This window comes from Leptodactylus fuscus, chromosome 2, assembly GCF_031893055.1.
Source record: "Leptodactylus fuscus isolate aLepFus1 chromosome 2, aLepFus1.hap2, whole genome shotgun sequence".
Taxonomy (NCBI): domain Eukaryota; kingdom Metazoa; phylum Chordata; class Amphibia; order Anura; family Leptodactylidae; genus Leptodactylus; species Leptodactylus fuscus.
The window spans coordinates 261,855,292-261,871,362 of record NC_134266.1 but is presented as its reverse complement, the minus strand read 5'-3'; the positions used below and the strand labels follow the sequence as shown (position 1 = coordinate 261,871,362).

At 45.1% G+C, this 16,071-nt stretch overlaps 1 protein-coding gene across 1 annotated transcript in view; it reads left to right on the top strand.

Moving 5' to 3' along the window:
• The window catches only part of PIWIL4 (piwi like RNA-mediated gene silencing 4), an 80,229-nt gene extending 72,207 nt beyond the window's left edge, over positions 1 to 8,022 (top strand). The window contains exons 17-20 of the mRNA XM_075266122.1: positions 1,040 to 1,193; positions 2,362 to 2,487; positions 4,416 to 4,563; positions 7,906 to 8,022. Of these exons, the coding sequence (XP_075122223.1) occupies positions 1,040 to 1,193; positions 2,362 to 2,487; positions 4,416 to 4,563; positions 7,906 to 8,022 (545 nt within the window). The remainder of the gene's footprint in view (positions 1 to 1,039; positions 1,194 to 2,361; positions 2,488 to 4,415; positions 4,564 to 7,905) is intronic.
• Positions 8,023 to 16,071: the final 8,049 nt, after the last annotated feature.

Genomic DNA, 16,071 nt, shown 5'->3' with positions numbered 1-16,071 from the left:
GCGTGCTCGCTCATCTCTATTCATAATGCTAGCTAGTTTCCTCTGTACACATAATCTGCTTTCTCTGCCCTTCCGCAGCCGTTTGTGCATACTAAAATAATAAGTAAGTGACCCTTTACTAATATCAGGGTGTCCATCAATACTTAATGAGGATCTTCAACTAATTCGAGCTCTTTCCATCCTTTAATACATGTCCTACGCAGTTTCCAGTACAGCTGAAATTTTTTTCTCTAACCCCCTCGGTTCCTGAGCAATAAGTGCTGTTAGTTTTGGTGACTGATGTGCTAACTAGACTCTCTAATGTCAAGTGATTGGAGTCAAGCAGGAGCATATAGTGGAATGGTCCTCACAGTCCCCAAACATATACCCCCCTCAGTATCCCCATATGTAGTATAATGGCCTTCTTAGTATCCCCACTTGTAAAATGGCCCCCACATTTAGTACTATGACTGCCTCACTGCCTTCAGCATGTAGTATATTGAATCCCGTAGTGTCTCCACGTGTAGAAGAATGGCCTTCTCAATGTCTCCACATGTAGTAGAATGACCCCTTAGTGTCTCCACGTGTAGAATGACCCCTTAGTGCCCCACATGTAGTAGAATGGTCCCCACATGTAATACAGTGCAATATAATGGCCCCCATAAGGGCTCGTTCACATCTGCGGCCCGGTCTCTATACTTAGGTTTCCGTTTCCTGCCTAAAACACAGGCAGGAGACGGAAACCTGCAGGAGACTTTCTCACCCATTCATTTGAATGGGTGAGAAAGCTGTTCGGCCATGCGCGGCGGTGAGCGTTTTAGGCTCTCCGCCGCGAAACCGGGTTTTATAATCCAGACACAGAGTCGGACATGCAGTACTCTGTGTCCGGATTTAAAAATGCCATGCAGAAGACGGAAACCATAGAACGGAGACCCCAAACGCAGGTGTGAACCCAGCGTAACCAGCGATTTCTAAGGATCAAGACAACACAGGCCCCGTCCAGCTGACCTTACACGTGACTATAGTCTGTGACTTACGTCGTTCTTTGTCTTCGCTTTAGGCGCCATTGAAAAGTGGCAGAAATGTAATAATGACCTGCCCGGCCGTATCATCATCTATCGGGACGGGGTCGGAGACGGACAGCTGCAGATGCTTGTGGATTATGAAATCCCTCAAATTGTTAACTTCTTTAAAGAGTCCGGAACTGCGTTCAGGTATGATGGCAGGAACGTTGGCGTGTCCTTGGTGAGCAGTGTAATACGTATTAAAAGTCGCGCTATTTAGGCTCGAAAAGCTGAGAAAGTACTGACCTTATGAGGTCCAGGAAGAGGAGGAAGGGCACATGAAAAGACAAATAGACTGTATATATATAAAAATTACTAAATATTTTATTATAAATCATACATAAAAAGCATATAGTAATCAGCAGATGATGATGAAAAAATGAGTACACAGACATACACCATGAACATCCTAGAACAACACTATTAGATAGAAATATACAGAATATATTGAAGGGTATACAATAAATAAATATATATATATTCAAAATACCAATATGTCAATCAAATAGCTAATGTTACAATAACATTAACCATACCCTTATAGTGATGTAAAAATACAACTCCTAAACTACAGGAATCAACAGGAAAGAAACCACACCATCAGCAAAATCCATATAATTAAATATCCCAACACTGATGAACATAAGTATACAAAGGATTTAAACTATGTAGAGACTAATAGTACAGGAACAAATGCCATAAACAATTCTACACAGACAATGCTAGGGGGGAGGGGCTGAAATAGCCTATTAACTGAAATGCATTGGAAAGGTCCTGATGGATATAACAGTATTCTATACCAGGAAAGAGTATACCTCTAACACATAAAAGTGTGATCAATCAATAGTCAAGGATACAATAATAATAAAAGAGTTTGTACTAACGGTGCACAAATAAATATAAGTATCACAACTATATTCATAGGCATAAAGAAGTCCTGTTACCTGAAGACATGTTGTCTAGAGTGTTCAAAAGTAAGTACAGAGCCCTGTGGCCGCGCCTTGACGCGTTTCGCCTATTACTAGGCTTCCTCAGGAGGAAGGGCAGCCATTTTTATGGGTGCTTATATCTGACCATGTCATGCATAAATTTGCATTACTTGTACCTCTGGGCAACCCGTCGCTCTTTGATCGCACAAAGGGAGTCACTACTAAAGCCACCATGTGACCTTTGGCAATCTGTAATAATCCTGGGTTGCATTACCAGACACAGCCCATAGACAGGTGTGGCGCTGTTTCTGGATGTCAGCAGCCATGTTGTTCTAACCCCTTTAATGCGTTTATCCACATGACTTTCACTGCTTATATCTCTGCCGTAGCCCTAAGATCACGGTGGTCGTGGTGAGGAAGAGATGTACCGCCAGGTTCTTTGGCGAAACTCACCGAGGAATACAGAACCCGCCACTGGGAACCGTTATTGACAGTGAAGTTACGAGACCAGAATGGCAAGTATCCGTATCAGTCTCTGAGCCAGGAATATAACCCTGCAAGAAAAATCATGGAAGCTGTTGTGATTGGTTGTTATGGGCAACAAAGACAGATTTTCTTTTAGGCGGTTTTATAAATATACCATAGTTCACACATCCACAGAATCCACGGCGAGACTGAGCAGGATGTTTGTGTTTCCAGTGGGGTTGAGCGATCGGGATCGGATTCTGATCGGCGATCGAGTAAATTTCACGATTGGGATCGAGATCGGCTGGAAAATGATCGGAAATCGGACTTTAAAATCGATCTTGAAATCTCAAGATCGGCTCAACCCTAGATTCCAGCGTTCTGCTTCAGTCGCTGTCTCCCATTGTTTTTATGGCTAAATCTGCTGCTGCCTCAAAATCAATGTGAACATGCACTTAGGCAAGATTCGGTTCCGTTTTTCAGCCATGCTAGTCCATTGCAGCGAGTTATAGACGCTGATAGCAGCTTTAACCCTTTCCCGACATCCGCCATACTAGTATAGCGCATGTCGGGTGTTTAACTATGTCGGGCGGCCGCCATAGCCGCCGGGTGTCTACTGTTTTACACGGGGACCGATCGGAGGCATTAACCCCTCCGGCGCCTCAGTCAAAGGTGCTGCCATTTTGCCAGTGATCACTGGAGCAAGCTCCGGGGCCGGCGTTACATTATTATGACAGCCAGGAGCCTTGTAATGGCTCCTGGCCGATCTGTAGTCTCTTTCTTTTGCAGGCTGGTCTATGCAGTCTGCAAAAGAAATGATTTTTTGCAATGCATTAGCATTGTCATGCATTGCATTAGTGATCAGACCCCCTGGGGTTCAAGACTCCTAGGGTGTCTAATAAATGCAAAAAAAAAAAAATTAAAAAAAGTAAAAAAAAATATATAATTTTTTTTTTAAAAAAAAGTATTAAAAATTCAAATCACCCCCCTTTCCCTAGAACACATATAAAAGTAGTTAAATACTGTGAAACACATACATGTTAGGTATCCCCGTGTCCAAAATCGCCCGCTCTACAAATCTATAAAAATATTTTTCCTGTATGGTAAACACCGTAGCGGGAAAAATAGTCAAAAGTGCCAAACCGCCGTTTTTTCACTGTTTTGATTCTGATAAAAATTTGAATAAAAAGCGATCAAAGCAATAACATTTCCCGAAAATGGTAGAACTACAAAGTACACTCGGCCCCGCAAAAAAGACGCCCTATGCATCCCCGTACACGGACGTATAAAAAAGTTACGGCTGTCAGAAAAACGGACTTTTAGAGAAAAAAAAAATTTAACACAGTTTTGGATTTTTTTTAAGGGGTTAAAATGTAACTAAAACCATATAAATTTGGTATCCCCGGAATCATTCCAAAACACAGAATACAGGGGATATGTCATTTTGGCTGCACAGTGAACGCCGTAAAACCAAAGCCCATAAGAAAGTCGCAGAAATGCATTTTTTCTTCAAATCCACCCCACTCTGAATTTTTTTCCTGCTTCCCAGTACATTATACAGAATAATTAATGTAGGCATCATGAAGAAAAAATTGTCCTGCAAAGATTAAGACCTCATATGGCTCTGGGAGCGGAGAAATAAAAAAGTTATGGGGTTTAGAAGGAGGAGGAGTCAAAAACGAAAAATGAAAATCAAAAAATGCCATCGGCGGGAAGGGGTTAAAACCCATGAATGTCTATGGATCTGTTCACACGGCAATATCTGTGTCCCTCACAATAAACAAAGACAGAGCATATCTTTTGCAGGCCATCAAAAAAGCGGACATGTAAATAGATCCATAGACATTCATGGCTTACAAAACGGCCATGTGGCTGTAAGTGTGAATAAGGCCGTACTGTTTTACCACGAGATTACAGAATGAGGTGACATGTAATGGTATAATATAATGATATGATGGTTCCCTCCTCCTTCCCACAGGTATGACTTTTTCCTCATTAGTCAGAACGCCCGACAGGGAACGGTGAATCCCACCTACTACAACGTTCTGTACGACACCAACTGTCTGAAACCAGATCACCTGCAGCGCCTGACCTATAAGATGTGTCACCTGTACTACAACTGGCCGGTGCGTGCTGTTATCTCCCCCCTGATATATTAGGACATATAGACAATGTACACCACTCAGGACCCCCCACTATTATACATTTCCATTGGATTTACCGGGTTCAGACCAGATAACAGGATTTTCTCTATCTCTACTTTCCTGCATTTCTTAATTCTGTGCAGATTATTCAAAACCGGTGAGGGATTTTATTTGTGAGATATCAGTATATAGGAGATTTACACTGTATTATCCAGAGCAGACTGAGCGGCTGTATACAGCGGGATATACAATAGCGGTGCTACGGGGACCTCTGCTGGTGAATGTCAACATGTGCACCCAGACTTACCTTTATACTCAGTGATTACAATGCAATGAATGACAGTTTTTCTCGCAGTGCTTTTCATACAGAAAGTCCACAGAGTTTTCCAATGACTTCATTGATTTTTATTGTCCCTGTGATAAGAGATCAGGCTGCTGCGGATTAACCAATTGCAGAACTTCATTAAATCTAATACATCTGTACATTGCACATGCGATACGCACAACGTGTACCCGGGATGCTGCCAAAACAGGGATCCCATGAGTGTAGCTGAAGACCACGGGGTACAGAGGGGGGAATCACTGTAGGGTCCTTCACTATACCAGGAGTAGGAAAACATCAGCTGCACTATAATGCTGCCCCCTCGCTTTGGGAGGACTAGGTGCAGCCATGTATGTATTTACAGGTTCACTTCAAGGCTGGATTCACATCTGTGTTGGAGCGTCCACTTAAAATCAGCGGAGAGAAATGTCCTCCTTCAGTATAAAACCAGCGGAAACCTGGCAGACTCCATTATAGTCTATGAGGTCCACGGGTAAACGCTTTTTAAGCAGACAGGCTCTCCGTCTTATGAGTCCCCATGCGGATATGAATGACGGAGACCCAAAGACTAGTGTGAACCTAGCATAAGTGGCACCGAGTTATTGCAATAGGTATGAGGGTCAGTTCACATGGAGTTTTTTGGCAGCGGATTTTGAGGCGGAATCTGCCTTAAAATCCGCTGCCAAACCAGCTCCCAGTCAATGGGATCCGCTCGCTTCTTTTTTCCGCTAGCTAGTAGCAGAAAAAAGAAGCGAGATGACCCTTATTGCTGCGGATTCCGTGGCCGAATCAGCTGCAGCGCGAGGCTCCCTGCCCATTAGGTCCAGTCATTTGGGCCTAATCCGGAGTGCGTAATGTTCACACGCAGCATGCAAATTCCCCTGTGTGAACATACCCTAAGATTTGGTAAACACCCATATTAAAATCCGTGACTGCACAGATGTGTTTGTTGTCTGTGGAGATGGATAAAGCTTTACATGGGGGCTAGAAAATAGCATAGAAAAAGCAGCAGATTTGTTCACTAAATTGGTATGTGAACTGTAACTTGACTAAACTATGAAACTACAGAGAAAAAACAGTGCTGACTTAGGGTAAGTTCACACAGAGTTTTTTGGACCGGAGGCCGCCTCAGGTTCCGGTGCAAAAAAAGGGTAGCCGCGACTGAATGCCGGTGCACTGCATCGGCATCCAGTGGCGCACTCCGCTCCGTATTAGGCCCAATGAATGAGCCTAGTCAGGAGGAGGGAGTGTCGTCAGGCTGAATCACGAGGCGAAACGGCCTAAAGAATGAGCATGTCGCTTCTTTTTCCAGGAGCCAGAACAAACCGGCTCCCAGAAAAAACACCTGAGCGGCTCCCATTGATTTCAATGGGAGCCGTCTTTTTGGTCAGGATTTTGAGGCGAATACGGCCTCAAAATCCTGACCAAAAAACTCTGTGTGAACTTACCCTTTTTACTTTTACCGGTATGCTAATGAGTTCTCCGCAGCAATGATGACGGGCCCCAGCGCTCAAACGGCGATGGGGGGTCCCCACTGCTGCCCGTGAATCCGCTCCAGCGACGCCTCCTTCTTCAGCTGCATCCTCCCCTTTTCTGTCGTCTTCCTTCTCCATTAGCTCTGCGCAGTCTTGCCTTGCGGCCTCGAAAATATGGCCGCCAGCCGGTATGCACAGTTCTACCAGTGTCTCGCTGGCAGAGCTGACTGCGCAGGCATCAGAGCTGACGAGCTGACGTCTAAAGGTAAGAGACGAATAGCCTTTCTAAAGGCTAGTCCGACGTCTAAAGCACAAAAAACTGCATTTTAGTGATAGAATCCCTTTAACGGCATACTGTGGCTTTTCAGATCTCCAGCTTGTCCCTTTTCTTGAGGATTTCTCTTGGGTTTTCACCACTGATTTCGCTTTTTGCAGTGCACAAGTGAAATCCATAATGAATTTGCATAGAAGCAGATAGGATGAGTATTTGGCACCAGTTCCTAGTAGAATCCATGGCGGAGAATATATGTCACGCCAGGCCTGACCTCACACCTCTGACCCGGCAGATGGTGAGCTGCTGATATATGGGGAAACTCTAATAGTCACATCCATGGAGTCTCAGAGCTGCGGCCTCAGCGTGAGAATAAATTGTCCGGCATCGGTTATTCTGTCATAACCCAGAATTATCAGACTGCTGCAGGTACTGAGCCTGTGGTCCTCGTCGCCGAAACGTCATCCGTCACCTAACACATAGACGAGACGCCATTACTCACACGAGACAATATTCATGAAGAGATACCTATCACTCCGCAAGACCGAAGATGACAGGAGGGACTGAACACTGCGCCATAGGAAGAACAGATAAAAGGTTCCTGTGCAAAGCACAATAAACCCTTTGCTGCCTGAATTTTGGACAGTGCTGCTATTTCCAAAACCGTTCTGCAGGTTTCCGTTTCCTGCACAAAACAGAGGCAGGAGACGGAAACCTGCAGGACTCTTTCATACCCATTCCTCCACAGTCACAGATCCTGTGTTTTGGATCAGAACCTGAGGCGGCCTCCACCTCAGTTTCTGGTCCAAAAAACCTGCGTAAACTTCCCCTTTCTCCTGCTGACGGTCTGCACTGTGGGGAGTGACAGAACCAGCTTGGCTATAGAGCAATGTTTCTCAACTCAAGTGCTCAAGTACTTACAAGTAAGAAAAAGTCCCAAGTACCCCCAAAGTAGCGATCACGTATAAATATTACCATTCAGTACAATGGCCCCCTAATACCCCCATATCTAATATAATGGCTCCCTCAGTGACTGAACATGTAGTGTATTGGCCCTTCACTAAGTGTAATGGCCTCTTGGTGCCTCCATGTCTAAGGAATACGGCAGTGGCGGGGTTGTGGTCCATGTGGTGGAGTGTGATGGGAACAGGTTATGTGCACTACTCAATACAAAGATGGTTGGCGGCTTTATTTGCTATACAAAGATGGTTCCTTCCTATGTGTCACATTATGTTGTATTTGTCACTTCCTCGCAGGGTGTGATCCGTGTGCCCGCGCCATGCCAGTATGCCAAGAAACTCACCTTCCTTGTTGGACAAAGCATCCACCGTGAGCCCAGGATTGAGCTTTCTAACACCTTGTTTTACCTATAAGTTGCAGTTCAGCACAGTCTGATCATTGTTGGTAGGATGGACGTGACATGGAAGACGCCGCCCTTGTGGAATAAACAGGGACTTGCACTTATTTCCCCTTGTCTGACACCCTGAGTTTATCTTTTGACATTTGTTACCTAAGTTTATAGAATTTTTTAGGATATTTTTTGCAACGTTTTGCAGCATTTTTCTGTCGGTATTAAAGTTGTGTTATTTGCAGTCGGTTTGTTTCTCCTGTATAGAACATGAAAAAGATTCTTAAATTAAAGGCGATCTTTCCTGTCATCCGAGATGTGCGGTATTATATACCAGCAGTATGTCAGACCCCCAGCAATCTCAGTTACAGAGGACCTTTCATGTCCTCAGAGATGTGCGGCATTACATACTGGGGGACGCGCCCCGGTGCTGGAGACATCACTACCATTAATTTCAGCATTGATATTTCTGTACTGCAGGCGTCATCACTGGGTATTAAAGAGCGCCCCCCTCCTCCAAAACCTTGTACTGTCAAGGGGGCGTCGCTCACAACCCAGTGCTGATGCTAGGTTATAAGTCCTGCCTTTCTGACAGTGGAGATTGAGTGCCAAAGTTAACCCCTTCCCGCCGATGGCATTTTTGGATTTTCGTTTTTGACTCCCCTCCTTCTAAACCCCATAACTTTTTTATTTCTCCACTCTCAGAGCCATATGAGGTCTTAATCTTTGCAGGACAAATTTTTCTTCATGATGCCACCATTAATTATTCTGTATAATATACTGGGAAACTGGAGAAAACTTCACAATGGGGTGGATTTGAAGAAAAAATGCATTTCTGCGACTTTCTTACGGGCTTTGGTTTTACGGCGTTCACTGTGCAGCCAAAATGACATGTCCCCTGTATTCTGTGTTTAGGTACAGCTCCGGGGATACCAAATTTATATGGTTTTATTTACATTTTAACCCCTTAAAAAAAATCCAAAACGGTTAAAAAAAAAAAAAATTTCTAAAAGTCGCCATATTCCGACAGCCATAACTTTTTTATACGTAAGTGTACGGGGATGCATAGGGCGTCTTTTTTTGCAGGGCCGGTTGTACTTTTTAGTTCTACCATTTTTGGGAAATGCTTTTGCTTTGATCACTTTTTATTCAAATTTTTATCAGAATCAAAACAGTGAAAAAAACGGCGGTTTGGCACTTTTGACTATTTTTCCCGCTACAGCGTTTGCCGTCCAGGAAAAATATTTTTATATATTTGTAGAGCGGGCGATTTCGGACACAGGGATACCTAACATGTATGTGTTTCACAGTATTTATCTACTTTTATATGTGTGCTAGGAAAGGGGGGTGATTTGAATTTTTAATACTTTTTACATTTTTTTATATTTTTTTTTTACTTTTTTTAAAAAATTTTTTGCATTTATTAGACCCCCTAGGGGTGCTGAATCCCAGGGGGTCTGTTCACTAATGCAATGCATGACAATGCTAATGCATTGCAAAAAATCATCATTTCTTTTGCAGGCTGCATAGACCAGACTGCAAAAGAAAGAGAAAGCAGACCGGCCAGGGAGCCATTACAAGGCTCCCGGCTGTCATGGAAACGTAACGTCAGCCCTGGAGCTTGTTCCAGGCACCGGCGATCACCGGCAAAATGGCGGCGCCCATGCGCCACCCAGAAAATGGCGCCTCCGGCGCCGGAGGGGTTAATGCCTCCGATCGGTCCGGGAACCGATCGGAGGCATTAGCACTGGGTGTCTACTGTGTAAAACAGTAGACACCCAGCGGCTATGGCGGCCGCCCGACTCCCAGGTGACCGCCATAGTTAAACACCCAATATGTGCCGTACTAGTACAGCAGATGTCGGGAAAGGGTTAAAGGGATTCTATCATTAAAATTGTATTTTTTCTGCCTACCACGTCGGACTAGCCTCAAGAAAGTCTATTCTTCTCCTATCTTTAGATGTCTTCTCTGGGCTGCTGTTCGGTATATAATCTGGTTTTCGACGGTATGCAAATGAGTTCTCTCACAGCACTGGAGGCGGTCCCCACCGCTCAAACAGTACTGGGGGCGTCTCCAGTGCTGTTTGAGCGCTGGGGCCCGCCCCCAGTGCAGCAAGAGAACTCGCTTGCATGCTGACGAAAACTGAGATTTCTACCAAACGGTGGCCTGGAGAAGACATCTAAAGGTAGGAGAAGAATAGACTTTCTTAAGGCTAGTCCGACGTGGTAGGCAGAAAAAATACAATTTTAATGATAGAATCCCTTTAACAGTGCCATATCTCCAGCAATGGGGCGCATACCCCAGAGTGTAATACTGCACATCTTAGAGGTCATGAAGGGTCCTCTTTAATGACGTAGGTCATTGATCGGTGGGGGGGTCTGGACCGCTGTGAAGCAGCAGCAGCACTCTCTCAGCACCACCTCAGCTTCTCGGACTACATGATGTCACGTTCACCAGTCACATGACCTCATTTCAGCTCAGTCCCATTCCAGTGAAATGGGCCGAGCTGTGATACCAAGTTCAGCCACTATACAATATACAGCGCTGTACTGCCCTGCTCACTGAGATCTTGCAGCTTCTTCTAACATCCTGGTTGTCAGATCTCCACCATCCTTAAAGGGAACCTGTCAGGTTGATTTGGGACACTAAACCAGCCAGAGGTCCTTATAGGTTTAGTGTCCTGAATCGCCATCTGTCTGTGCCTGCATATTAAAAAAAAACCTTTATACTTACCAAGAGATGAATCTTATCGGACTCCTCTCTGGTGCTCCCGGCACCTGCGCTGTTCTTCAATGAAGCTGAGGACATACATCCTGACTTCACTGTGCAAGTGCCAAAGGTACGGCGTATGCGCACTGAAGACAGCGTGTGCGCCTCTGGCTGCGTCAGGGCATAAAGGTTTTTTATTTTTAATGTGGGCACAGATGGCTTTATAACAGGGCAACTTAAGGACCTGTGTATGGTTCCACATCACCCTGACAGATTCCCTGTAATTGGTGACCTATCCTAAGGAGTAACATAATGTGTACAGCACCGGCACTGCTACATACAGCAACTTGCACTATGGTTGGGGGTCTTGGGTGGGGCTGCCTGGTTATTGCTCCTTTTGCAGGTATGGCAGTATGCACCAACATACTCTACATCATCCTTAGTGTTACCATTGTGTATACTATAGTGGGCAGTGTATATATATTGTTTGGTTCCTGTAATATATTTCCCTTACCTGAACAGTTCCTTCTGCTGCCACTAGGTGGCACAAACGAGACATGACAGAGGTCGCTCATCACAGTCTGCAGGCAGCAGGTAAGACAGGCAAGCCCCCCTGTTGTCAGGTTTGGTGGGGTCTCAGCGGCCCTATGGATTGAGGATAAATACTTTTTGTGACGTAAGCCCTTGAATGAATGGATAAAACAGAATATTCTGGATTGCAGAAAATGATAAGAAACTCATTTTTTTTACTTACAGAAATTTCCCAGTTGGATCTCTCTACTGACCCTACACATAAGATAGTTGTTGGCTTTCCATACACATGCACACTCGACTCCACAGAGCAAACTTGCCACTGGATATCCTCCATGAATACCCTGACGGGTGACTTGTGGCAAGTTATTAAACATATCTCATCCATATGCTGCTCAAAAACATCAGTGACGCTGCTGGTTGTCCTTGCCTTACCCTGGGGGCGCAGAAAGAACCGCGGCATGAACACATTGCGGTTCTTTCCTCAGCGCTTTCAACAGAAAGTTCGCAGAGTTTTCCTCTGCGGACTTTCTCTTCCCATTATATCTATGGGAAAGCCGCCGGCGTTTCCGTAGATATAATTGACATGCTGCGATTTGCAAAGCCGCAACGGCTTTGCAAATCGCAGCGTGTCCTCAATGCGTTTTTTTCCGCAAAGTGGGCATGGGATTCACATGAATCCCATCCCCTTTGCTTGCACTGTAAAACGCTACGATTTTTCCCACAGTGTCTCCACTGCTGGCAAATCGCAGCGTTTACGTCCCATGGGGCCCCAGCCTAAAGCAGGTTATCTGGGACTATGTTATGGATGGCCTATCCTTAGGAGAAGCCCTCACTGTCATATTACTCCTTAGGCTGAGGCCCCATGTAGAAAAAATGCAGCTTTTTTTGTTGCAAATTTTGTTGCGCTTTTTTGAGCCAATGTCAGGAGTGGATTGAGCAGAAGAAGAGCTTCCTATATATTTACATTCCTTTTGTGGTCACTTCCAGGTTTGGCTCAAAAAACTGCAGCAAAATCTGCAACAAAAGAAGCTGCGTTTCCGCCATGTGGGGCCTCAGCCTTAGGGAGCCTTCACATGGAGTATACGCTCCGCCCATTCTGAACGTAAAAGTCGTTCCGAATGAGCGGAGCGTATACTCCGTGTGAAGGCTCCTTTACGATGGACAGCGCCATACATTTTGCAGTGGCTGTGCCCAGTACTGCAACTAAGCACTTTGTAACCTCTTCCAGCCGTAGCCATTTTTCAATTTTTAGTTTTTTCTCCCCTTCTTCCAAAAGCCATAACTTTTCTGTTTTTCCATTCACATAGATATATGAGAGATTACTTGCGGAACAAATTGTACTTCGCAATTGTACCAGCTGGTAAAAAATTCAGAGTGAGGTGGAATTAGAGAAAAACTGCGTGTGCACAACTTACGGGGTTCATTTACTGTGCAGCCAAAATGACAGGTCACCTGTATTCTATGGGGCGGTACAATTATGGTGATACCAAATTTTATTTATTTTTTTAACCCCTTAAAAAAAAATAAAAAAGTTCTTGGCGTCGCCATAATCGTAACTTTTTATTTCCGTGTCTTTTTTGTGGGGCCAGATCTACTATTTAGTTATACCCGTAAAGGGGAATGTCTATTGCTTTGATCAGTTTTTATTCAACTTGTTATGGGACGTGGCACAGTGTTCACCAAATGGGAACATTGCAGAGAACAGAGCAGTGATGGAGAAAAACCTGCACAGATAGCATCAGTACAGGAGGGGGAGCCGTCTCGCCTGAAGAAGCCTGGAGGGTAAGCATAATGGGGGTATGGGAGTAGGAATAACAATCCGTGTCCGGAAATGGGAAACAGATCGTCACCGGATATTCAGAAAATGACTTGTAACAATTGATCACCACCCCTGGATCTGATTGCGAGGTTTGCCATACACGCCAAAAAGAAATTAGGGAGAGTGGGGTTAATGCCTATGATCAGTGCTGCCATACCTAAATGAATGGGACTGAGCTGCAATACCAAACACAGCCTCTAATCAAATGTATGGCACTGTGCCTGAGAAAAAGTATATGGTCTTAACTTATCATGAAGGTTTATGGGGCTACAACATGACAACTATTCCAGGTATATGTGCATTCTGACCAGTGTAGACTACAAATGATGCTGTTCAGGCTCTTTACTGACCCCTTCTGGTCACAACCAGTACTGCATCTCCTAAAAACTAGGCATCTTTTCAGTAAAACCCATATGACTGTATATGAGGTTGTAGCTGGAGGCGTAGCGGTCACCCTATCCTATATTCCACACTTGTATCCATAGTGGGATTAAGTGTCTGGCTCAGGATTAAAATGAGTTAATTTATGCAATAAACCAAATCATATTTCAGAGGCAGAGGTCGCGGCCCAGACTCTAATCCTGTAATAAGCCTGATTTACTTGCCTCAGGATAAGTCTGCTTAAAGCTGCTGAAAAAATAGGTTTAGTGCAAGAAGCAGCAAGGTGTATCAGGGCTGGATGAAATAAGCCGCTTATTCTAGTGTGAATAGTGCTATAAAGGTCAGAAATATAATATATGTAATAGTCATGTATGGATGTGATCTGGGTGGTACGCTAATGTAGTCAGCAATGCTTATAGGACACATAAGCATCCTATAGGAACAAATTGCTACACCCCATAGCCAGTGCCCTCACCAACATCAATGCCTCCGAGGTCAGTAGTCAGGTGCTGTCCCCCTGTAGCCCTATGAATACCTTCTCTTTACCATTCTAGTGGTAACAGTGGTTCCTTCCACCCCTTCCTTAGTACACCAAGTTCCCCAGGTAGTCACAACAATGTCTGGGCTAGGAGCCGTAGGGATTACAGCTGCAACCAGGCCCAGAACCCAGTGGCCCTACAGGTCATCCTCACAACATTAGGGCTGGATGTCCTTTTTCATCCTTTTTTATGGCTGGCAGTCTGTGCATTGTAAATTTATGACCCCTGCCCTATAATACACTTCTGATACACAGCCTTCCACTGTCAGGAAGGAGAAAACTAACCCTGCAAAAGAGAAGTCTTACAGTAGGGCCCTGACGTTGCTTTACCTTTTGATGCAGTGACAGCAGTGCCTTCCCCAGGGCTGTTTAACCATGTCATATATACTTGTAAGCAGTTCTGTGACGTCACTGTGCCTTTTATCCCCTTAAAGGGAGTCTATCACCAGATGCCAGCATGTCACTCCAGTCCTCCAGATAGATAGGTTAGTGTCACCAGAACCAGCATAACCTATAGATAGCTAACCTATCTATCTGCAGGGCTGGGGTCTGGTGACTCTAACGTATCTATCTGCAGGGCTGGGGTGATATGCTGGTTCTGGTGACAGTAACCTATCTATCTGCAGGGCTGGGGTGATATGCAGGTTCTGGTGACACTAACCTATCTATCTGCAGGGCTGGGGTGATATGCAGGTTCTAGTGACAGTAACCTATCTATCTGCAGGGCTGGGGTGATATGCTGGGTCTGGTGACAGTAACCTATCTATCTGCAGGACTGGGGTGATATGCTGGTTCTGGTGACACTAACCTATCTATCTACAGGGCTGGGGTGATATGCAGGTTCTGGTGACAGTAACCTATCTATCTGCAGGGCTGGGGTGATATGCAGGTTCTGGTGACAGTAACCTATCTATCTGCAGGGCTGGGGTGATATGCTGGTTCTGGTGACAGTAACCTATCTATCTGCAGGGCTGGGTGATATGCAGGTTCTGGTGACAGTAACCTATCTATCTGCAGGGCTGGGTGATATGCAGGTTCTGGTGACAGTAACCTATCTATCTGCAGGGCTGGGGTGATATGCTGATGCTGGTGACACTAACCTATCTATCTGCAGGGCTGGGGTGATATGCTGGGTCTGGTGACACTAACCTATCTATCTGCAGGGCTGGGTGATATGCTGGTTCTGGTGACAGTAACCTATCTATCTGCAGGGCTGGGGTGATATGCTGATGCTGGTGACACTAACCTATCTATCTGCAGGGCTGGGGTGATATGCTGGGTCTGGTGACACTAACCTATCTATCTGCAGGGCTGGGTGATATGCTGGGTCTGGTGACACTAACCTATCTATCTGCGGGGTATGTCCTTGCCCAGAAGAGGTGGCATTTAATGGTCCAGACACCTGCTGCGGCATTCGGGTGGGAAAATGAGAACATCTTAAGCTACTATTGAAGGTTATAATGGGCATCGACCAAATAATAACGATGCGGCCGACCCCACCAAACTCAAAACAAAGCCTCGTGTTTTTTGGGCTTTTTTTGTTCATAGGATATCGGTTTGCCTTTCGTGTAGTGTAAAGCCTCAATATACACGACCATGTGCAATGTTCGGGTCAGTAAAAACCGCACAGATGACACTCAGATTGGTACCCATGGTTTTCATTGACCCATACACTGAAATGAATGGACTGAGCTGCAAATACGGAAAGGTATAGGACCTAGTCCGTAATTTGCATTTCTTCTTTACGGCCCGGACACAGCTGCAAAAACTACAGCTGTGTGTATGGGGCCATTGACTTTTGTTGTCACGGTGCATCGAGTTATCAGATTCAAGTTGAAGGTTGCTCCATTTGTCATATACTAGATCGTCAGTATAGTTTGCTGTGTTGTGTATGGGATGCGGTCTGGCACAGCAGAGACCGGGGTATGTCTGGCAGCCGGGCAGCTGATGGCATGTCACAGCACGGTCGCCTCTTTTGAAATTCAGAGCAATCAGCGATTTCCAGGCCTTACGTAGTGAAAACTAAGCAAGTCCGGGCAATGGCTGCATATTTCCCAGCGAGACATCATCCAGTGCACTCACACAGCCCCGCG